The sequence below is a fragment of the Peromyscus eremicus genome, chromosome 2 (genome assembly GCF_949786415.1).
Source record: "Peromyscus eremicus chromosome 2, PerEre_H2_v1, whole genome shotgun sequence".
Classification (NCBI taxonomy): domain Eukaryota; kingdom Metazoa; phylum Chordata; class Mammalia; order Rodentia; family Cricetidae; genus Peromyscus; species Peromyscus eremicus.
Window position 1 is genome coordinate 158,881,280 of NC_081417.1, and position 24,063 is coordinate 158,905,342.

The following is a 24,063-nucleotide window of genomic DNA, read 5'->3' on the forward strand; positions in this document are numbered from 1 at the left end:
CGCCGCCCGGAGCGCGCACCCAGAGGCCCAGCCGGGCCGCCGCCAAAGCTTAGCCTCTCCCCTTGCCTTTTCTTCTGCTCATTTTATTAAAAAGAAAAAAAAAGAGAAAAAAAGAAGAAAAGAAAAAATAAAAGAAAATGGAAGAGTGAGCCTGAGCAAACACTCCCGCCCCTAGGCCCGCCTCCCGCCCCCCATTGGCCCGCTCTTCGCTTACGTCACGTCCAGACACACCAGTGGCGAGGCGCGATACTGCGAGGTGGGCCGGGCCCGAGCGCGGAGTGGGCGGCCGGTCGGCGCAGCAGCCCCGCGGCTCCGCCACCATCGCGGAGGTGCCGCTGCTCCCACAGACGCTCGCGAGCCGCCCCCCGCGCTCCGCAGCCTCTCGCCACGCCGGGCCTCGGTCCCCGCCTCCTTCCCCGCGCCTCGTCCCCTCACGCGCTCCTCACCTTGTCTCCGCCTCATTTTCTCTCCTAGTTGAGGGGAAGGGGAAAAAAAAAAAGCCACCATCCTCCTGTGGGAGCCCCTCGCCCTCTGGGGGTAAAAAAAAAAAACAAAAAACAAAAAAAAAACCCAACACAAAACCAGACATGGTCCTGGGCTTCCGCTGCTGAAAGCTTGGCCCACCCGAGGAGGTCGAAGTCCCGGCAGGGAAGCCCCTCAGCCCTCCGGCGTCGCGTCCCCGCGGGCCGGCCCCCTCGGCCCCGCGCCCGCCGCCCTCGGTCCGCAGCCGGCCCCCGCGGCCTCCCTCCCCGTCCCAGCACTTTCCCCGGAGCCGGGCCGTCACCCCTCTCATTGATGGTGTAGCGCCTGAGGGGAAGGTAAGTGTCCCAAGTTGTGGGCGCCGCGCCGCGGGCTGCCTTCCTCCGCCCCTCGTTCCGGGGTCGGGGTGCTCTGGGAGGGCCGAGGGGTCAGCGGTGAGAGCTGGGCGGAAAGCAAAGGCGGAGAGTGGAGGCGAGCCCTCGGGGAACCATGGGCCGGACGCTGGCTTGAGTCCTGTGCGGGCCAGGTGACTGTCCTACGTGCCTCTTGACCCCTGCTCTCTCTTGGCTTCTTAGGCACGCTCTCTACTAGTCTGAGGTTCAACTATTCCATGCGGAGCAGCTCAACTGTGGGAGGGAAGGACGGGAAGCTGTGCATTTCTTGGATGTTTGTGAATGGGGGTGGTGGTGGTGGTGGTCTTGGAACTGACTCATTAAAGTCTAATTTCACATTAGGGGGAGGGAAGATTTCCTCCTTTGTGTTATCAAGTCTCTATTCCTCTGCTCTGTGATTCCAAAATTATGGAACCAAATCCCACTTGCAGCAGCGTAGAATTCTGTCATGATTTAAGTTCTGCTCTCAGAGAGGGTACCTTCTCTTTTTTCTTTATTTTTTTAGGTTATAGGAAGAAGGTAGTTTTATGTAGAATGGGGTGAATATGTCCTGTGTTGAAGGGAGTATTGCGGGTTTCCTTTGGAACTGTTTGCTTGAGAAGTTGTTGAAAGGAAAATAAAATGATTCATTGTTGAATTGTCATTATCCTCTGTGTCTTTTCCAAGGTTTGCTTACAATTTTTTTTTTTTTATTGCAGACTTCAAACATTGATTTAAGCAGAATGTGCCCTTGAGAAACTGGGTGCTTTAAATGTTTCAGTATGTGCTGCTATTTTAAGGTGGATCTGAGAAAGTAGTTTTGTGTGAATCTTGAAATAGCCTTCTCCAAAGCAATTTTTAAAACAAAAAAAGATTAACTGGTGAGGGTGAACTTGGTGGATTACAAAACAGACATTTAGTGTAACTCAAACGAATACATCCTAGGTTTAGATTTCAAACAGCTTTTATAATTGTTTTCCATTTAAAGAGAGACCTTTTTGTCTGGTGTACACTGGTTTCTTTAGTCTCAGTCTGATGGGGGAGGGGAGAGAGAGGATGGATCTATACAATAATAAAATCATCTTTGGTTAGATATTTCCTCCCATGGATTTGCTTGCTGAGTTAATTCCACTCTGAAATTACAAACCATTTTTGATTTTGATGGCCTCGCCTGGGTGAAAGCTGGCTCCCAGTTTTCTCTGTTGTTGAGGTCGAAGGGAAAAGAGGCAGAGGCAGAAGCAGACACACACACACACACACACACACACACACACACAAACCAGGCTGAGGACTCATTGTTCTTCCATACACACATTTCATCCTCTGTCTCATATTTGGGACTAGGTTTGCACAGACAAACACAGCTTGTTTGGGGAGAGAGAAGATGGGGGAAGGGAAGGTGCTTTTCTTTTTCAGCTTTCTTTCACCCATCTCATGTCTGGCTCCCCCCCCCCCCCCCACCTTTGCAAGGCAGATGAGTACGTGGGAAACCAAAGGACACTCTGGAGCATGTTCAGAAGGCTCCTGTCTCCCCCTTTCCTCTCTTCGAAGCCCTGCTTTGCTCTGCTTGCTTGCTTGCTTGCTTTTTTTTATTGTCTGTATAAAGATAAACTCTGTCTTGGCTTAACATTCTTTGCTTTCACATTTCTCATCACCTCTGACTCTGTTAGGGACAGAGATTTGTTCACTTGATTTTAATTTTACTGAGTGTGACTAGGGTCTTTCTAAGTAGAAATAGGTTCCCTCAGTTAAAATGATAAAGATTGTATTTGAGGTTAGTATTTGGCAACATTGTGTGTATGTGTGTGTGTGGGGGGGGTGGGGGGAGGGAGAGAGGTTGATTGATGGTCCTTGACTTATCAATGTAGTTTTTGTTTTTAATAGTGTTTTAAGAAAAGATCTGCTTTTCTGATTGGGGGCTGGGATAGAGGCCCTTTGGAACACTGGACAGGCCTGAGAGTCCACCTGGCTAAATCCAGCTCTGGGCCAAGGATGGAGGTTAGTATGAATATGTGTGGGTTGTGGAATAGCACCTTCTACTGGTTAATTGCTTTGACGATCCAGTGAAGAGGATGGGGGGAGGGGATTAACGGCTGAGGCTTAATGATTTTCTTTTAAACACAGCGGCTGTGCCTTTCTGCAAATGCCACTTCCCCAGGCTGCTAATACAGATGCCCTTTGACAGGCGCACTTACATCGCAGCCTTATTATGTTATTGGCTGTGTCTTGACATTAATTTGTTCTGTTATCAGGGGTATTTTCACATTGTGACTTCCAAGGACTCCTTTGAATTGATGCTCTTTCTTTTTATGAGAAATGTAGTTTGTCTTAAGCTAGTAAACAAAATAGGGGTTTATTTGCATTCCAGGTGTTGGAAACAATACTCACTATTGGCCCTTTAAGAAAATTTTTAGTATTATTAAAAAGATAAACTTATCTTACAGAAAGTAAAATTCTGGCATTAGAGAATCACATTTTCCTCTGTGATTTAAACACCCACTCCCTGACAGAGAGGCTGAGGAGAAGTTGGGGTGGGGAAGTCTCACTAAAATCAGCAATTTTGTGTAGGTAATGGTGCTGTATTGCAATAGTGTTTTCAATAGTTTTATCAATATTATAATAATAAGCCTGTAAGCCTGATAGAATGGCTTGTGGATTAGTTTTTTTTTTTAATAATCTGGAGGCTAGCAAAAATTTGAGTGTGTATACAAATTAACACAGCAAATGATAGATTTCTCCTCAGAGTCTTCTGAACTAATGTGCAATTTCATAAATAATCTGCTTGATAAATGCCTCACAGGAGTTTATCATCATGGGTCCTAACCCATGTCAGTTGTTTAATGCAACGACCAATTAGAGAGGTTTGTAGCTGTAAACATCTACTGCAGACTGTCTGTTCTTAAGAGTGTCATTGCTGATGTGCTCCCTAAGCTTGTGTCTTAACAATGCAATGTGAACAGTTCAAATGTAGTGTTTGTTTAGTGGGAATATAGTCAGGTGATTTCAGTTCAGTGTAGGCTTTATCAATGTTTTGTTGAAAACTAACTAGAAGCCAGTTTGAACTAAAAAGGATACCTAAATCAAGAAAGAAAATATTCCAGTACTTTTCCACTTACTGGTCAGTAAACCAAGTTTTTTGTTTTGTGTTTTTTCTTTAAGTGAGACAGTATCCACTGCCAGGTCCAGCAGTAATATACATACTGTTGAGCTGATAGTGAGCAGTGTCAGGTGCTGGAAACACACACAGGCATACTGAAATGATCTGCACCCTAAGACCCTGTGTGTACTGAACATAATTGTGAATATCCTGAGCACCCACTACTTTAAAATTGGTTTTGAATTTTTCACATCTTGTTCAAATCTCAGTAAAACATTTAAGTAGTAAAATAAATTGTATATACTGAGTTCCTTGGGAATTGTGTGCTGTCCTGCTAACTGCTTTTGGCAGCTACTTTTACCATTGATTTAAAGGTTAAGATAGCAGGAAATTCATATTTTTAAATGAACCGTTAGTGTAACCTAGCTGTGAACTTCATCTCCCTCTCCCGCCACAAACACATTTGAGGGAGGGGGAGCACACTGTACTGTGGAGAGAGGGAGAGATGGGAAGGACACTACACTATTGCTCTCTGTAAGTTTTCTGATAACACTGTATTCTAGTTGATCACAGGTTTTCTTAATCGCCAGAGATTTGTCTTGAATCATATGTAAGTAATTATTAATTATTGGCACCCTGATAGTCCACAGTTGAAGCTTTGCATAGCCTATTTAAGTGTGATTTTTGGCAAGCATGTTAGTTTGTGCTTAAGCTTCTTGTCTAACACGGTTCTAGTGTTTTTAAAGTGAGAAATGTGCATTTAAATATTCGTTACAGTATTACTAAGATTGCTTATGCTATTTCAGTGAACATCTGACTACAAATAACTCTGGTATGCCCAAATATTTACCAGCTTTGAGTTTTGGTTGGATTTTTAAATTTAATCAATGAACATACATACATACATATATATATTAGAGGGTTTGGCTATGTAGTTCACATTGGCCTCAGACTCCTGGAGCCTGCTTTAGCCTCCCAAGTGCTGACATTATAGGTGTGTGCTTCCATGTTGGCCTGGAATTGTGATTTATATAAATAATTTGTTGGTGTGCCAAGTAATTAAGATACAATTCATGTCCTTATATTAGGTAACTAGGTCAGACAAAACTGTTAACGTAAGTTCTTTAGAATTTTTTTTATTTTGGGCTGGAGAGATGGTTCAGTGGTTAAGAGTTCTGGGTGCTTTTCCAGAGGACACAGGTTCAATTCCCACCTTCCACATGTGGCTCACTACCATTTATAACTCCAGCCCTAGGGGATTTGACAGCCTCCTCTGACTCTCTTAGAATACTGCACACATGTAGACAGGTAGTGCACAGACATACAAGTAGGCAGAACACCCAAACACATAAAATAAAAAGGTTAAATTAAAAAAAAAACCTATTTTATTTTAATTCCAGTGCTCAGGAGGCAGAGGTAGATCTCCGTGAGCCTGGTCTACAGAGTGAGTTCCAGGCCAGCCATGAAAAAATTAAAAACAATTAATTTTATTTATTAAACTGTGTTGGTAGTGGGGTGGGGGGGTACATACTCACTTGTGTGGGCACTCATGTATACATGTGGAGGTCAGGAACAACTTTTGGAAGTCAGTTATTTCTGCCATGTGTATCTCCTGGGAATCTAAATTTGTCAGGCTTACTGGACAAGCCCCTTACCAGATAAGCCAGCCTCATGGTCCCTTAAAGATTCTTTTATGTGTGCAAGTAAAATGACCTGTTTGTGCCAGTGTAAAAAGATTTTTTTGGGGGGTGGTTCTAGGTCTCATGTAGCTTTAGATTTTTTTTTTTGGGTTTGTTTTGATTTTTCAAGACAGGATTTTTCTGTGTAGCCCTGGCTGTCCTGGAACTCGCTGTGTAGACCAAGCTGGTCTCATATTCAGAGATCTGCCTGCTTCTGCCTCCAGAGTCCTGGGATTAAAGGCATGTACCACCACCAACTGACTTAGAATTTTTTTTTTTTCCTTTTTTTTGGTTTTTCGAGACAGGGTTTCTCGGTGTAGCTTTGCGCCTTTCCTGGAACTCGCTCTATTGACCAGGCTGGCCTTGAACTCACAAAGATCCGCCTGCCTCTGCCTCCCGAGTGCTGGGATTAAAGGCGTGCGCCACCACCGCCCGGCTAGAATTGTTTTTAATTTGGTAAAATTTGCTAATATATTAGCAACATAAGTAATATATTTGCTGTGAAATCTTTCTTTATATGATTACATTATAAAATAGCATTTCTAATTTACAGAACTCTTGTTTGAGGAATCAGTGTAGATGTCTTGAAGTTGAAGGCATGGTTGTATTCTAATTTTAAACTAGTTTGTTATGTGACTTTTAAGGGCTTTGGTTAGGATGTTGGGATTGCCAGGAACATAAAACATTCAAAGTCATTTCAGATACTGGGGCAAGGTGGAACAGAAATTGAAGCTTTTAAAGGTCAGGCCTCCCAGAAGAACAGAACTCTAGATTTAGCAGTGCCTCTCAGTGCTGGAATCCTGTCTGGTGTGGAGCCTCTTAGCTTTAGCAATCCAGTATGTTTTTGTCTCTTCAGCAGTTTGTTGAGCCATACCCTTGAAGGGCAGTGACTAGCAATAAGGTCGCCACTCTGTAGGGGGCAGTGTTTGCACTGTTGACTTGCACTAAAACTGGAAGAGAGCTGTGAGTGAGCATGGGCCTTGCAGCATCTCTAGACAGTCTTAGCTGCTGGGAACCCCTTCTGGAAAAACTCCATGCTAACACACACCACAGCATGTATGGGCATATTCCTTGGCACCTCTACATGTCCCCCAGTCTCCCAGAGGACTGATTCCTTACGTCCTTCTTGTGCCAGGAGTGTGCATGTGCGTGTGAGTACACACACACACAATTCAGAGGGAGTGGGACTAGGTAGAAATGCAGGCTTGTGTCTGCATGTATAAATTGCCTGGGGCAGCTTGGAAAACCTCCCTTTGTGGCAGAACCTTGGCAGTGTTGGAGGGAATGTTATCCACCCTAGAGCAGTTCTGATTAATGAGTAAATGGGATGCAAGGACTCTGACTGTAGGTTTAGATATGTTTCATGTATGAAAACATCATTTAGGTATAATTTAACTGGTGCGCCTTAGTTCATTTTTCAGTGATGCTAGTGATGGAACTCAGGGCTTTGCTTGTGTTTAGGCATATGCTCCACTACTGAGCCGTGCCATCAGCTCCTGGATACTCTTTTAATCCAGACTCTGTGTCCCTCAGCTGCCTCACTCTTCTCTCCCTTTCTTTTTTGTATGGGTCATAGGAGGATTGAAATCATATTGACCTGCCATCTTGTTCTCTCAGGCAGAGCCCCTATGTAAAGCTGGTCAGGTTAGGCAGTAGTAGTCCAATTGGAGTTTTTAATGAAGGAAGTCTTTTTGCTCAGAGCCCTGGACAGCCAGGGCTGGCCTCTCAATCCTCTGCCCTTAACTCTGCTGTTCATCTCTGCTTCCTTTGTGTGGTTATGCTGTGTTTCCACTTCCAATAAGGACTCTATCTGTAATTAAAATTTCCCAAGAGATATCTGCTAGGCGGTTAGTTATTGCTAGTGTTGGCTAAGGGCTTAGGGTCAGGCTGCCTCATAAGTTGTCCTCCAGATGGGCTACACTTAGGCAAGATCCTCACCTTTGGATGTCAGCTCATGTGCAGGGACATAGAGAGTGAAAGGCTTTCTGAGCCCTGTGGTCTAGCTAAAGGGATTTCTTTGGTTTTTGTTAGGGCTCTTGAGTTTTTCCTGTCTTCATTTCTACTGACATCTAGTATGGTTGTTGTTGGCTTTTCTGACTTACTCTGTTTAATAGTTATTTTGCCTTAAGAAATTACACAGTCATAACTAATCACACACGATCTCTTCATTAGGTTCGATCAGTTTGTTGGGTTTGTTTTACTTTCTCTTTATTTTCTGTAAATCTGTTCACCTGCTTGCTTCTCTACCTCTACTTACCTGTTTCCCAGACTGGGCTAATGACATACTAATAAACTGCAAACTTGTAAGCATTCTACAGTCAAATGGGCTGACAGTGCACATTTGCCCTCTGAAGCTTTAGAAATGGCATGGGATACATTGGTTTTTTTGAGACAGGCTCTCATTGTATAGGTTAGGTTGGCCTCCAAACTCAGCCTCTTGAGTATGGGATTCCCCTGTGCTTTAAGAATGCTTGGATGCTTTGTTGGATACTGATAATCTGCAGGACGTATTTTGACATACATGTGTAAAATTTAATCCTGTCTTGACCTAAGACAGGTTCTTTTTCTCCTTAACAAAGAAGTAAGTTGTGTGTCAGCAAGATGTCTTAGTGGGTAAAAGTGCTTGCAAGACTACAGCTCAGCCGGCTGTGGTGGTACACACCTTTAATCCCAGCAGAGTTCCAGAGGCAGGTGAGTTCCAGGACAGCCAGGGCTACTTTGTCTTAAAAAAAAAAAAAAAAAAAAAAGGACTACAACTCAAGTTCAATCCCCAGGAGTCATGCTGGAAGGAGAGAACAGACATCTGAAAGTTCTGACTTCGACACATACTTTATGACATATTCCCTGATAAGAAGTAATTTTTTGTTTTGTTTTGTTTTTTTTTGAGACAGGGTTTCTCTGTGTAGCTTTGGAGCCTGTCCTGGAACTCACTCTGTAGCCCAGGTTGTCTTCAAACTCGCAGAGCTCCACCTGCCTCTGCCTCCTGAGTGCTGGGATTAAAGGCGTGTGCCACCACTGCCTGGCTGAGACAGGGTTTCGCTGTGTAGCTCTGGCTGCCCTGGAACTTACTTTGTAGACCAGTCTGGCCTCAAACTTAGAGGTCTACCTGTCTCTGCCTCCTAAGTGCTGGAATTAAAGGCGTGAACTATCATGCCTAACTAGAAATAAAATAAAAAAACTTAAATATAGAGGTTATGATTATTACTACTTAGTGTTTTGTTGCTCTGTAGTATTGTTCTTCAAGTAACTTATATACTCTGGTATGTCCAAGGTGAAAGAAAGGCCCTGCCTTTTCTCTGATCTACATGTTGTTCTGTGGTTGTATTTGGGCACAGTATCTATTATCTTTTATTTCATTTCTCATTCCAATCAATCAAATCAGTAGTTACTTTTCTTTTACCCCTACTTTCTTATCTAAAGCTAGGATTCTTATCTAATACAGTTTTTTTTTTTTTTTTTTTTTTTGGTTTTTCGAGACAGGGTTTCTCTGTGTAGCTTTGCGCCTTTCCTGGAACTCACTTGGTAGCCCAGGCTGGCCTCGAACTCACAGAGATCCGCCTGGCTCTGCCTCCCGAGTGCTGGGATTAAAGGCGTGCGCCACCACCGCCCGGCTAATACAGTTTTTTTAATAAAATATTTATTATGTATACAATGTTCTGCATACATGTATGACTGCTTGCCAGAAGAGGACACCAGATGTCATTATTGATGGTTGTGAGCCACTATGTGGTTGCTGGGAATAGAACTCAGGACCTCTGGAAGAGCAGATGGTGCACCTAGTCTCTCTAGCCCCCTCTAGTGCAGAATTTAATCACTTCAGTCTATAGGCACTGGCAAGAATCTTTCAACAGGTGAAATTCTTGACTTTGCCATTGATTAGGTTAAGCCTAAAGATATGTAGAGATGAAGTCAACCTTCTAGGAATTAATGTTTATATTGGCCATTGGTATACCCTTACTGTGAGTACATAGTGTTTTAGGGACAAACTACCATAGAGCTGTATTGCTGTATACAGAGTACCTCAAAACATGGCAGCACAGGCAGCATCTTTTACCTAGTACTTGAGGGTGGCTTAGCTGAGCTATTCTGGTGCAAGGATTTCTTGAGGTTAGCTAGGACTGGAGGATCTACTTCCAGTGTGTCTCCTCAAATGGATGTGGGCAGAGAACTGCCAGTGCTGGCCACATGAACTCCTCCACAGTCTTACTTGAGTAACTTCATGATTTTGAACTTGGGAGCACAGGCCTGCCTCTCCTTTTTTGTGACTTCATCTTAGAAGTCAGATATCACCTCCCCCTGCCCCCAACACACACACCTCTTTGAGACATGGTCTCACTATGTAGCTTTGACTGGCCTGCAACTTGCTATGTAGACCAGGCTGGCCTCTAGTTCACAGAGATCTGCCTACCTTTGCCTCCTAAGCACCAGGATTATAGGAGTGTGCCACTATGTCTGGCAAATATCTCTTCTGGCATATTGTACTAGTTGGAATTAAGTTATTAAGTAGGGCCAACACTCAAGAAGTGAAGGGCCTGATCTTTTTTTTTTTTTTTTTTTTTAAAAATAGGAGTCTGATGTCTCTATATAGGCAACCTTTGCACAGATTTTTAATTGGTGGCATTCTTTATAAAGTGTTCTGCCTGCACACCAGAAGAGGGAGCCAGATCTCATTACAGATGGTTGTGAGCCACCATGTGGTTGCTGGGAATTGAACTCAGGACCTCTGGAAGAGCAGCCAGTGCTCTTAACCTCTGAGCCATCTCTCCAGCCCAGGGCCTGCTCTTGCAAAGAGCAGCATCAAAAAATTTGTGAGGGTCTGGGAAGATGGTTCTATCAGCTGTTCTCCCAGGAGCCCCAGGTTCTGTTCTCAGCATCCATGTGGTGGCTAACAACTATCCTTAACTCCAGTTCCGGAGAATCCGATGCCCTCTTCTGGCCTCTGTGGGCACTGCGTGCACACGGTGTACAGACATACATGTAGGCAAAACACACATAAATAAAAATACCCCCAAAAGTCTTAAAAATTATGAGTTTAGGGCTGGAGAGATGGCTCAGAGGTTAAGAGCACTGACTGCTCTTCCAGAGGTCCTGAGTTCAATTCCCAGCAACCACATGGTGGCTCACAACCATCCGTAATGAGATCTGGTGCCCTCTTCTGGCCTGCAGACATATATGCTGTATACATAATAAATAAATAAATCTTTAAAAAAAAAAAAAAAAAAAAAAAAATTATGAGTTTATTTTTAAATCACCACAGGAATTCAAAAGAAGCGGTATGTCTGGCAGGTTAGGAAGTCTTCGTTTTCCTTGTCTGGTTACTGTGAAGCACTGCCTTATAACAACAGGAAGTAGCCATTGCCGGTTCTCAGGAGAGTGACAGACTAAAACCTTTCACGAGGCATCATTTTTTCTCTGCCCTTGACTTGACTTGTTGAAGCATCATTTATTTTCTGCTTTATTTCTGGATTTTGCCTTTGTGTGTGTGTGTGTGTGTGTGTGTGTGTGTGTGTGTGTGTGTGTTTGCTTGCATGTTTTATGGGCTTGTGTACATAAGGTGTGCATGTGTTGGAGGCCATAGGTACCTCTCTCAGTTGCCTCCCCCCCCCCCCCCCCCCCCCCCCGACAGAGTTTCTCTTTGGAGCCTTGGAGCCTTTCCTAGCCTCGAACTCATAAAGATCCTCCTGCTTCTGCCTCCTGAGTGCTGGGATTAAAGGTGTGTGCCGCCACCGCCACCACCACCACCACTGCCACCGCCACCACCTGGCTCTACTTTCTTTCGAAGGCATAGCCTCTTCTTGAACCCCACACTAGCTGATCTACACACTAGTCATCTTGCCTCTACCAAGCTTTTTACATGAGTGCTGAGGCGGGGGTGGGGGTGGGGTGGGGGGGTGTCAAGATGCTCTTGCTGTGCAAACAAAACTAGATGGCCCTATTGCTTAAGCTGAGGCTTAGGCAAGACAAGAACTTTCCCTTTTTCCTTTCTTTTTTTTTGGGGGGGGGGCGAAGATAGAGTCTTACTGCCTGAATGCGTGTGTGTGCCTGTGTGTATGCATGCGCATACACAGAGACGCACAGGTACACACATATGCACACTGTATTCTGTGGGTACCTGCACTCATGCACCTGTACACACACACACACACACACACACACACACACACACACACAATTAAAAATAGTTCTTTTTTTTTTTTTTTTTTTGGTTTTTGGAGACAGGGTTTCTCTGTGTAGTTTTGGTGCCTGTCCTGAATCTCGCTCTGTAGACCAGGCTGGCCACGAACTCACAAAGATCCGTCTGGCTCTGCCTCCTGAGTGCTGGGATTAAAGGCGTGCACCACCACCACCACCACCACCACCACCACCTCCACCTCCTCCGCCGCATGGCTAAAAATAATTCTTGCACTGCATACTAGCACACACCTTTAATCTCAGCTCTTGGGAGGCAGAGGCAGAGGCAGACCTATCTATGTGAGTTTGAGGTGAGCCTGGTCTGTAGACACAGTGAGTTCCAGGACAGCCAGGGCTATGTAAGACCCTGTCTCAAAAAAACCAAAAGTAGCCAGGTGGTGGTGGCTGAAGCCTTTAATCCCAGCACTCAGGAGGCAGAGCCAGGCAGATCTCTGAGTTCGTGGCCCGCCTGGTCTACAGAGCGAGATCTAGGACAGGTACCAAAACTATACAGAGAAACCCTGTCTCGAAAAACAAACACCCCCCCCCCAAAAAAAAAAACAAAAATAAACAAACAAAAATCACTAAATAAATAAAAAAAAAATCTTGAAAAAATTCTTGTATTAAGAAACTGGTTGAGGGCTGGAGAGATGGCTCAGAGGTTAAGAGCACTGACTGCACTTCCAGAGGTCCTGAGTTCAATTCCCAGCAACCACATGGTGGCTCACAGCCATCTGTAATGAGATCTGGCGCCCTCTTCTGTATACATGATGAATAAATAAATTAAAAAAAAAAAATCTTTAAAAAAAAAAAAAAAAAAAAGAAACTGGTTGAGATAGTACATACTTTTAATCTGAGAATTTGGGAGGTGGAGGCAGGTGGATCTCTGAAGTCATGGCCATCTTGGTGTACATAGCAAGTTTAAGTTCTGAGCAAGCCATAGTTACACAGTTAAACAGACAAACCTCTTTCAAAAACAAATTCGGGCCCAGAGAGATGGCTCAATGGTTAAGAGAACTTCCAGAGGTCCTGGGTTCAATTTCCAGCACCCATATGGTGGTTCATAATTATCTGTAACTCTAGTTCCAGGGGATTTGATGCCCTCTTCTGGCCTTCATAGGCACAAGGCACAAACATGGTGCACAGACATACATACAGGCAAAACCACTCATACACATAAAATACAAAATTTGGAAAGTTAAAAAATAAACTGAGTGGAGTGATTGCCTTTGCAGGCAGCGTGCATAGGGGTGGGAACAGAGAGGGAGGTTCCCTAACCTTTCATATTTATGTCTTATTTGTCATGTGTAACCATGAACTAATATATAATAAAAACCTGTCCTTTAATTTTTTTCTCTTAGGTTTTTGCCCTTCACTTTTTGTATGATTTAGTGATATGAATTTTAATTTATATATGAAATGGTGCCTATGAAATAACCAAGACACAAATTGTGCCCTTCACAGTTGTTTCTGTGATGAATTTTCTCAGTGATGGGAAAGATAAGACTTATATACATACAACTGAATCTAGGTGAGGAATTATCTTGAGAGGTGGTAATACTGTGGTTTAGGGAAGAGTGATCTTTGGTTGGAGGAATCAGGGAGGATTTGGTGTAGGAGGGGGTGCTTAACCTGTGTTCTGAAGGATTGCCAGTATTTGGACATGTGGTAAGTAGCTAAGAGGATTTCAGACAGGAAATTGCATGGAGCAAAGGCACACAGGCCAGAATGCTGGGACGTGTTGAGTACTTTGGCTGCTTCTATGATGAGGATTATCAAATTGTGTTTCGATTTTTCTTCCATCTCTCTTCTTAAATTCTTTTAAAATGTTCTGTAGTAGATTCAGGCAGGCATAGTTCTTTCAACCCAGATAATTTATATTTGAAGCTGTGGCTGGTAGCTGTTCAAATCAAGTTGAAAGCATTTGGGAAAAGAATTGCTTGGGTTGATTTCTCAAAGGAACTATAAACTGGTCTGGCTAGGACTTAGAGCACCAGAAGGACAGGTTGGAGTCATATAAATTCATTCAAGTAAAGTGTGGATCACTTTATTTAATAACTTCACATATTCAAATTATGTACAAATTATAGTTACAAAATATGTATTCACTATAATCTTATTGATGTAAATAAAAATAGGTGTGTTCATTCCTGCAAAAGTGTCCCAGATGGTTTTTGTGCATATTTAAATATACTAGCTTCGATTTTGTCTTTTATTTAGTGTATTTTGTTTAGGTTGGTGTTTTGTGTTTTGTTTGGTTCTTGGTGTGGAACACAATGCCTCATGAATGTTAGGCAAGCACTTTACCCGTGGTGCTACATCCCTAGCCCCATTTACTATTTCAAGCACGTATTTTCCAATTTAGTTCTTGTAATTACACTTCTACACTTCAGGTATGTTTTGATTTTTAAATAACTTCATTGTGTGTTAGTATACATTGCTTTTACTGTTGATGGATATAGGAAATGCTTTTAGTTTTTTTTTTTTTTCTTTTACTGTCCTCTTGTCTATATCATTATATATTTGTACAGATTTATAGGAACAATTTCCAGGTAGATTTCTTGAATTAATAGATGTGCATTTTTGTTTCAAAAGGGCATGGTGGTATGTTCCCTTGCTAATTTGAGGTTAATCTGGTCTGTATAAGTGAGTTTCACACCAGGGCTGTATAGAGAGACCCTATCTTATTCATTCATTCATTCATTCATTCATTCATTCATTGTTGTTATCTGTTTTTTGAGACAGGATTTCTCTGTTTATCCCTTGCTGTCCTGAAACTCTCTCTGTAGACTATGCTGCCCTCAAACTCGCAGATTGGCTTGCCTCTGCCTCCCGAGTGCTGGGATTAAAGATGTGTGCCGCCATCCCCTGCTGAATATGAGTATCTTATCTTAATTTATATTCCTTTGACCACAAGTGAAGTTGATCTTTTTTTGTTTTTTTTTTTGTTTTTTTTTTGTTTTTTTGTTTTTCGAGACAGGGTTTCTCTGTGTAGCTTTGCGCCTTTCCTAGAACTCACTTGGTAGCCCAGGCTGGCCTTGAACTCACAGAGATCCGCCTGGCTCTGCCTCCTGAGTGCTGGGATTAAAGGCGTGCGCCACCACCGCCCAGCGAAGTTGATCTTTTTATGCATAAGAATTTAAAGGTAAGCACTTTACCAATGGAGCTAAATCCCTAACTTAGTAATAGAACAGAGGTTTACATAGAGTACTTATTTGTGAGTACTATTTATCTCAGTGGTTCTCAGCCTTCCTAATGCTGTGCCTCTTTAATACAGTTCCTCATGTTGTGGTGACCCCAGCCATAAAACTATTTTCTTTGCTACTGTTAGGAATAGTAGTGTAAATATCAGGTATGCAGGATATCTTAATTGAGAACTGCTGGTCTATTTGTTTGCTTAGTTGTTTAGATGTGGTCTCATGTAGCGCAGACTGACCTTGGATTTACTATAGCCAAACTTGGTCCTGACTTACGATCTCACTGCCTCCACCTTCCAAGTGCTAAGGGTAAAGGCATACACCACCATTCTTGGCTACTACTTTTTTATTTTGTTAAAAACACTCAAGAAATAGCTAGGGTTGGGGCTGGAGAGATAGTTCAATGGTTAAGGGCACTGACTGCTCTTCCAGAGGACCCAGGTTCAATTCCCAGCACCCACATGGCAGCTCACACCTGTCTGTAACTCCAAGATCTGACAGCTTTACACAGACATATGTGCAGACAACAGCAATGCACATAAAATAAAATAAAAAAAATTAATAAAAATTTAAAACATTATTAAAAAAAAAAGAAATAGCTAGTGTTGTTGCTCAGTGGGAGGCCATGTACTTTGCATTGTAGGCCAATCCTCAACAACAAAAATAGTAAGTATCTCCAACACCAAAAGTCAGTAATTAGATAAAAATAACACTGAATGATAACTGTTATGGTTTACATGGGAACTGCTTTCCATAGTCTTATGTGTTTGAACATTTGGTCCCTAATTGATAGCACTGGGGAAGTGGCCACTGCTGGAAGAAGAAGGTCATAGGATGGGCCTTATTAGTTATAGTTCTACTTACTTCCTGCCTGAGCTTTCTACTTCCTGATCCTCTGAGATGTGAGCAGCCAGCTGTGTACTCCCACCACCTGGACCAGGATGGACTGGACCTTCTCAGACTATGAGCCTAGTACACCCTCCTTGAGTTGCTTCTTGTTGGCTTTCTGTGGCAGAGCCATGAGAAGCTTAACCAGCACAGCATCCCTTGCTTGATTATACTACACATAACCACACACCAAACTCATCAGCACAACAGTCCCAGATGGGAACCGAAACACTGTGGTCGTTTTTTGGGTTTCTGATCTGAGGCCTTTCTTATCGGAGAGGGCAGCCAGCCTGGCTGGGTTCTGAAATGGAGTTATGTGTGACAACTGCTTTGGAATCTTAGAGGTGCTTTGGTACTGGATAGGGAGTGGGTGGGGAGTGATTTCTTTGAATAATTTATAGTTGAAACTGATTTTCAACTGCTAGAGGTGATAGAAACTCTTGGACTTTTCTGAAAGTAAGGAAGGCAGCTGAAATGAAAAGATTTTTAAAAAATAGGGTAAGTGTTTAAAATGAGCTTTTAAAAAAAGTGAAGCGATTAAGTCTCTCATTACTCTGGCCTTTTTATTTATTTATATTATTTTGAGATTTCCTAATTCGTAGTAAAGTGTGTGTGTTTCTAGTGGCTTGACTACACTGCCCCACTCTAACAGTGGCTGTCTGGCCCACGTGTGTCCATTGTGAGCCACAGAGGTACTTGTGTGGAAAAGCATAAGGTTGTTTCTAACCTCTGGCGTTGGCTCACATCTTATGGAGTCCTCCAGCAGCTCTTGTCAATTGCTCAGTGACCTGTATAAACAAGGGGCTCTTCTCTCTGTGTCTGGGCTCTGATCATTATTGTTCCTTGTGGGACAAGGTGAGTTCCAGGTGAGGTGGCACACACTTTAATCCCTGTACTTGGGAGGCAGAGGCAGGTAAAGCTCTGTGAGTTCAAGGCCAGTTTGGTCTACACGATGAGTACCAAAAACAGCCAGAGTTACATAGTGAGACCCTATCTCTGGGGAAAAAAAAGAAAAAAGATGCTTGCAGACTCTTGTTAGAAATGGTTTCCTTTAAAAAAAGGAAAGCAAAAGGAAATGATTTCCTGCTGCGTGATGGTAACTAATCCCAGCACTGAAGAGGCAGAGGCAGGAAGATTTCTGTGAGTTCGAGGCCAGCCTGGTCTACAGAGCGAGTTTCCGGACAGCCAGGGATATACAGAGAAACCCTATCTTGAAAAACAAACAAACAAACAAACAAAAAAAGAGAAATGGTTTTCTGTTGACCTTTTTTTTTTTTTTTTTAATTTGTTTTTTTTGAAACAGGGTTTCTCTGTGTAGCTTTGCACCTTTCCTGGAACTCGCTTTGGAGACCAGGCTGGCCTCGAACTCACAGAGATCTGCCTGCCTCTGCCTCCCGAGTGCTGGGATTAAAGGTGTGCGCCACCACCGCCCGGCTTCTGTTGACTTTGATAGAACCAAACATCTAATCACCTTTCCTTTTTTTGTATATAAACCTAAACTTTGAGTTGCCAATTCTTTTTATTAGTAAAATATCCTTAAATTGTTGGTTTTGCCATTTTTTGTATTTGTATCCCTTTCTGTTTGAATTATTTATTATCTTAAATTATGTGTATGTATGTGGGGGCTGTGTGTGTGTGTGTGTCTGTCTGTCTGTCTGAGGAGTTGTGTATGAATTCATGTGGGAGTGTGCACATGTGCATGCAGGTGCTTGTGTACATATGTGCCTGTGCATGTGGAGGCCAGAGTCAACTTTAGTGTCTTTCTTGTGTTTTATTTTATTATTATTATTATTATTATTATTATTATTATTTTTTAAAGATTTATTTATTTATTATGTATACAGTGTTCTGTCTGCACATATCCCTGCAGGCCAGAAGAGGGCACCAGATCTCGTTACAGATGGTTGTGAGCCACCATGTGGTTGCTGGGAATTGAACTCATGACCTCTGGAAGAACAGCCAGTGCTCTTAACCGCTGAGCCATCTCTCCAGCCCTATTATTATTTTTAAATTTTATGTGTGTGAGTCTCTTGTCTGCATGTATATTTGTATGCCATGTATATGCCTGGTGCCCTGGATGCCATAAGAGGATGTCCAATCCCCTGGAGTGGAGTTATAGATGGCTGTGAGCCACTATGTGGGTTCTGGGAATTGACCTTGAACTTTTGCTTTTATCTTCTGAGTGCTAGGATTAAATATTTACACCCTCCCACACACACTCAGTTTATGTGGTGCTGGGGATTGGATCCAGAGCTTCCTTCATGCTTAGATAACTACTCCAACTGAGCTACAGTCCAGTCTCCCCTTTTATTGAGACAGTGTTTCATGTACTCCAGGCTGACTTTACCCCTCATTGGAATTATAGATACCTACCACCATGGCTGGCTTTCTAAAAGGTGTCTTATTCTCAGCATGCATATCATATGGCTCTGGGTTCAATTCCTAGTATTGGCAGAGGGGGAAAAAGTATCTTAGAATGATAATAAAGCTTTACCTGTCTCTTCTAACAAATTCAGCTATGTTTTAATCTAAGAACTCTGTAAATGTATTACATGTGGAGAAATATGGTGGGAGATGGTATCAATAGATTGAGCTCGAAATGGGAATAGGTAGAAATTCTTCCTGTTGCCTCAGTCAGGTCCATAAAAATACAGAGAGAGCTAGAGTTAGCCTATAGCTGAAAGATTTCAGGTTTGGGGTGCACTGGGGACACTGAGGTAGACTGTTATTTGGATAAGAGATTTATTAAAGATCCATCAATCCTTAGATGGCAACATGGTGGGGGTTCTGAGGAGAGTTCTGGCCTACATGACAGTGAGGACCCTTTCTCATACCTTTCTAAAGGAAGCGAAAGGGAAAGTCCTGTACCACATGATTGGACAGTCCATAGTACACACTTGTGGTCAGGCTGTCTCTGATTTCAGATTGGTAGAGGGAGAGTCTATTAGCCTGGGGCCTGTATGTAAACTTCTCTGTAAGGGTGGGGAGAGCAAGAATCTGGAAAAACAGGGTAGTAGCAGAGCCTTACAATGATGTGGCCTTGGTTTACAGCCCCTGAAGAGGTTGCAGAGCCTTCCTACCCTAGTCAAGCATTCAAGAAGGAAGCGCTGAAGGTTTTTCTTCTTCCTAGGAGTCAAGATTAATTTGTAATTCAAGTACCTAGTAGGTTCTTAAATTTTATTTGACTTTTTTTACTGCTTTGAACTGCCCTAAGTCAGCGAGGAGAGTTGTCTGCTTAATCACCTGTTCCCACGAAGCGTTCATGTAAGTTCTCACTTCTGTTTTGGATGTTTGGGGTAGTTTGTCCTCCTGGTTCAAGTATCAAGTAAGTGCTGGTAAATTCCTCATGACTGCAAGTCTATGTTTGCATCTTGTCCTTACAAGCTTCTTGGATGCTCATTGCCAGCCTTGCTGCTGTGAGAGTGACTCTGACATCCAAGGCATCGTTTGAGGTGATCGAATGACTGTGAAGGATGGAAATTGGAAGGTTGCAAAACATTTGCAGAGTACCACATGCTGTCGATCTGCAGCTGTACTGCTCAGTGAGCCTTTGGGATTCTTCAGCTTTTGATGCAGCTGTCATGCATGTGGACCTCAGCCCTGTCTGTGCATCTCACCACAGCAGTTCACTTTTAGCTCCTGTATAAAAATAGATCCTTGCTTCTTTATGTTCTCACCCTTCACAGCTTCTTCAGACCTTAAATTTGAGGAAAATGCTTGGTGTGAGACACTGCTAAAAAGCAGCTGATGTCTAGAGGGAGAGCTGATGGCCTGAATGTTGCTAAAGCAAAGGGAAGGAGTCCGACCTATTTGCACTCACCTGTGATGCCTGCTTCCTTTAGAAAACTGCAGTGACACTGAATTGCATCACCACCTTTCTGAAGATTTTTGATTTGTGTAGTGACAGTTGTCTTCCGGTAGGTGATTGTTTAGGGGTAACTGTAGTGGTATTTGCTCTACCTATGACCTTGGGCTATATGGCCTGAAGGAGGCGGTGCTTCTTGCCTGTGTATGTAACCTTTTAAAAGGAGAGGAGACGGGGTCACATATTTCCTTCTTCTTTTTTTATTTTATCCTGGCATGATTGGACACCGTACTAAGAGGTCACAAAAGGAGGCAAGAAGCACCGCCTTCTTTGGGCCGTATAGCCCAAGGTCTTGGGCAGAGCAAATACATGTAACCATGTATGTACTACGTGTATCTTGTCACAGTCATCATGATATCTTTTTTTTTTTTGAGACAGAGTTTCTCTGTGTAGCTTTGGAGCCTATCCTGGAACTCTGTAGACCAGGCTGGCCTTGAACTCACAGAAATCCATCTGTCTCTGCCTTCCCATGCTGGGATTAAAGGTGCATGCCACCACTGCCTGGCTAGGATATCTATTTTTACAGAGATTGTGAAGGACTTTAGCCTCTTGCCTATGGTGTTACTGAAAAAGCAGCCTTAGCTATTTGATTTAATTATTCACAGAAGGTCCCACTGTTGAATTAGAGGCCAGTGCTTGAACTTTTCACTTTGATCATTAGGAGTAATGGTGAGAATGGTTAGCTAAACACAGAGTTATATGTATGTTTCACAGAGAAAGTTATACACTTGATCTTACGAACTTGGTGCCTTATGAGAAGTCAATGAGAAGGCACCTTTCCCAATTGGCCTTTCTATGTGAATCTCCATATGTTCTGTTGAGGATGTTCTAGGGGAAGATTGTTCACATTTGGAGTTAGGACATGCTTTATATGTCTTGTTAATTTGGGGCAGGTTTACTCCCTCTTTTTTTTTTTTTTTTGGTTTTTTGAGACAGGGTTTCTCTGTGTAGCTTTGCGCCTTTCCTGGCACTCACTTGGTAGCCCAGGCTGGCCTCGAACTCACAGAGATCCTCCTGGCTCTGCCTTCCGAGTGCTGGGATTAAAGGCGTGCGCCACCGCTGCCCGGCTTACTCCCTCTTTTTGGTTTGTTTGTTTTGCTCGGCTTTTAAAGAGTGGCAAATTCAAATGGGTTTTTTCTTCTGTGGTTCCTATTGATACTCAGGAATTGCATGTTTAACTTGAAAAAGATTCAGGGGAACTATCTTTATGTATATATTACATTAATTGTGAGAAGGTGCTTATCATCCTTCGAGGTTAGTCAGGTGATTCATGTGAACTAGCAGTTGTTATCACAACAGTCTTTCATTTCAGGCTGTATTCTCAGGGAGGTTGCTTTCATCCAAGCACTCTTCCTTCTGAGGCTGAGCTTGGCGGAGCACATCTATAATCCCAGCACTTGGGAGGTAGAGGCAGGAGGATCAAGAATTTAAGATGATCCTTAACTACATAGCAAGTTCGAAGCCAGTCTGGACAATATGTGACCCTGTCTCAAAAAAGCAAAACAAAAACACTTTCCCCCCCTTAATTTTCCACTTTAAGGGGTTTTCCTCTAGCTGCTCTGCGCAGTTGGTGACTATGCTTGGCTTTCTGTTGCCAGAGGAGTACATATATTCAGTCCTAGTTTTGGTATTTAAATCTGTAGTCCCAGAGGAAAACAGCTGGACACTGAATGCTGTCTAGTTTAACCTTCCATCCAGGAAGTATTGGATATGTATCTTTCAAATATAATGCTGATGTTAGCAGATTATAAAAAAATAAATAAGTTACTACCTTTGGCCTTACAACAAAAAAGAGCTTTAAGAATGCAACATTTAAAGCTGTTCAGGACAAAAATAGCATGTAGCTGTTTAGCATAACATATAAATATAGCTGAATTTCATATTAAATTGATGCATTTTTTAATTAAATATTTTTAAGGTATTGTGTGTGTGTGTGTATGTATATATATGAGTGTTTTGCCTGCATGTACATCTTGCACACCAGAGAAGGGCATCAGATTCCATGAGAATTACATGAGACTACAGTTAGAGATGGTTGTGAGCTACCATATGGCTGCTGGGAATTGAGCTCAGGACCTTAGGAAGAATAGACAGTATCTTTAACTGCTGAGCCATCTGCTCTGCCCTAAGATTATTGTTAATTAAATAAATTGACTAATGATTCATTAAGAAGCTAAGAATGGGTGAATACTCCTTGGACAGGGGACTGGCAGAACAGGTTAGGCTAGTGCGAGCATGGTTAGCCTGAGGCAGGAGAGTACAAACAGGGCCAAGCAAAGAGAGCCTGGACCCAGAACAGAGATGTGAACTAGCTAGACCAGGTCAGAGGATTGGAATATTAGGCACAGTTTCTGTTACTGTCTGAGTGAATAGGGAAGAGATAAGAATGAGGATTCAGCCAGAGCTTGGGGTAAGTCAGCCTTCCAGATTTGTGGCTGAGTTTGCAGTGGGACAGGAAATGGCTGGCCAGTCCTGGTGAGCAGGTGTCTGAGTGCTTGTGTGGCATGTTAAAATTGTTTGCTGCCCCACTCATATTGGTCACACAGGAGAGGATGAAGGAAAGAACTGACAAATTGGCTCAGAGAAGCATTACTGGTGCCCCTTTTAAAATGTCATTTTATGCAAAGTGAACTATCAAAAAATAGAATTTTATTTTGTCTTAGATTTTTCATTCATGATTCTGTTTTCTCTTGCCTCTCATTCCAAACACTCATTGTATTTACATCTGTTTCTCCTTCTTCTGTTTCCAACCCTTCCTTTTTATCTGCTGTTTATTCTTCAGGTCTCAGTTTAGGTATCATTTCATCTAGAAAATCTTTCCTTGGGGAAGATAGCACTCAGGGTGTTCTCTGATGGTACCACTGCTTCTCTGTGACATTTCTTGTCATGCTGCACCATGAGTAGCAGCTGCTAACTATGAACTTTGAAAGCACTGGGACTAGTCTTGTTTTCTGTTGACTCCTTGTGGTGGCTTGTCTAGCTTGTATTCTCCCTTTGAGGGATACATAATACATACATACATACATACATACATATATACATACATACATATTTTAATTAGTATTTCCTACTATGTCCAGCATTACCATAAACTTTCTTGTGTATGCATAATACCTTTTTTTTTTTTTTTGGCTCTTTTCAGTTTATTGCATGAAGGAGTTACACTAGTCCAAGTTAAAAGCGGACCCCAAATGATTACATTATACAAGCTGTGAGGTTTTTAAACTCGTGACAAAGGACAGAAGGGAAATTCTACTCATTGCAAGGAAATCCTCACTTAAGCTTCAGAGAGTCACAAGCACTTAAAACCCATGGACCTTCAGCTGGTCGTCCTTAGCCAGTCCAATCTCTATCAGGAACTGGCATATGTTCTTGCGCTGGTCACCCTGTAGCTGAATTACTTCTCCATATTCTGGATGCTCAATTACAGTACCATTGCAGGCAAATTTCTTCTTAAACGCCTTCACTAGTTTCTTTTTATCGTAATCATCAGCGATCCCTTGGACAGTAGTAAGGGTCTTCCTGCCGTTTCTCTTTTGAATTCTTATATGGATATAATCCTCAGTGCCAGCAGGAAGCAGGTCATCACCCTTACTTGCATCAGCAAAGGGGTCGAAAGAGTGGAGGTTCTGGATAGCGGACATACGATATGATTCCTTTTCCTCGGTGGAAACGGCCTGCGGAAGGCGGCTGCGGGAGAAGGCGGGCGGGTGGGACGGAGCGTCGGGAAGCGAGGGGGCTCGAGGGGGAGGCAGCTGAGTCCTCGGCGGCGGCTCAGTGACTGGGGCCGCATAATACCTTTTAAGATACTTTAACAAGCAAGGATAAGTACCTTGAGTTCAGATTTCCAACACTCATGTAAAAGCTGGACATTGTGGCACTTTTGCAAATAACTCCAGCTTTTGGGGCAGGGACAGGGGGTGGTAGTGGTGTATGTGTATGGAGGAGCGCAGAGACAGGCAGATCCTGGAGGCTTGCTGGTCAGCTAGTCTATCTGAAACAGTAAGCTTCAGATTTAATCAGAGACACTCTCAAAGAATAAGGAAGAGAGCAGTAGAGGACAATACCTGATGTTCATCTTTGGCTTCAGCACTCACATTCTTGAGCAAGTGTTCATGTGTTTACACATGTGTACACCCCCCACCCCGACATTTTAAATTAATGTTACAGGAAAGCCATACAGCAAAGCATATATTTATTTATAGGAGGTGTGCATGTTTGTTTATATATTGTGACTCACTTCAAAATGAATAGCCTATAAAATAAAATAGTATTTGCTTTGCTCAGATTTCATTTTGAATAAGGGAATTTATGC

General features: G+C 42.8%; 2 protein-coding genes across 6 annotated transcripts in view; one reads left to right on the top strand and one right to left on the bottom strand.

Moving 5' to 3' along the window:
• The first annotated feature begins 576 nt into the window (after positions 1–576).
• Positions 577–24,063, top strand: part of Rere (arginine-glutamic acid dipeptide repeats) — a 359,917-nt gene continuing 336,430 nt past the window's right edge. For 2 of the 5 annotated variants that reach the window (XM_059255429.1, XM_059255433.1), the window contains exon 1: positions 577–818. The gene's annotated coding sequence lies outside the window, so the exon portion shown is untranslated. The remainder of the gene's footprint in view (positions 819–24,063) is intronic. The other 3 variants (XM_059255430.1, XM_059255431.1, XM_059255432.1) reach the window with 2 other exon arrangements.
• On the bottom strand, positions 22,872–23,516 carry LOC131904331 (eukaryotic translation initiation factor 1-like). The gene has a single exon (XM_059255435.1). It carries the CDS (start codon positions 23,390–23,392, stop codon positions 23,051–23,053), a length of 342 nt encoding a protein of 113 aa, XP_059111418.1. The 5' UTR covers positions 23,393–23,516; the 3' UTR covers positions 22,872–23,050.

Excerpts from the sequence above, each read along its gene's own strand:
- LOC131904331 (XM_059255435.1), bottom strand. The coding sequence starts at position 23,392 with ATGTCCGCTATCCAGAACCTCCACTCTTTCGACCCCTTTGCTGATGCA.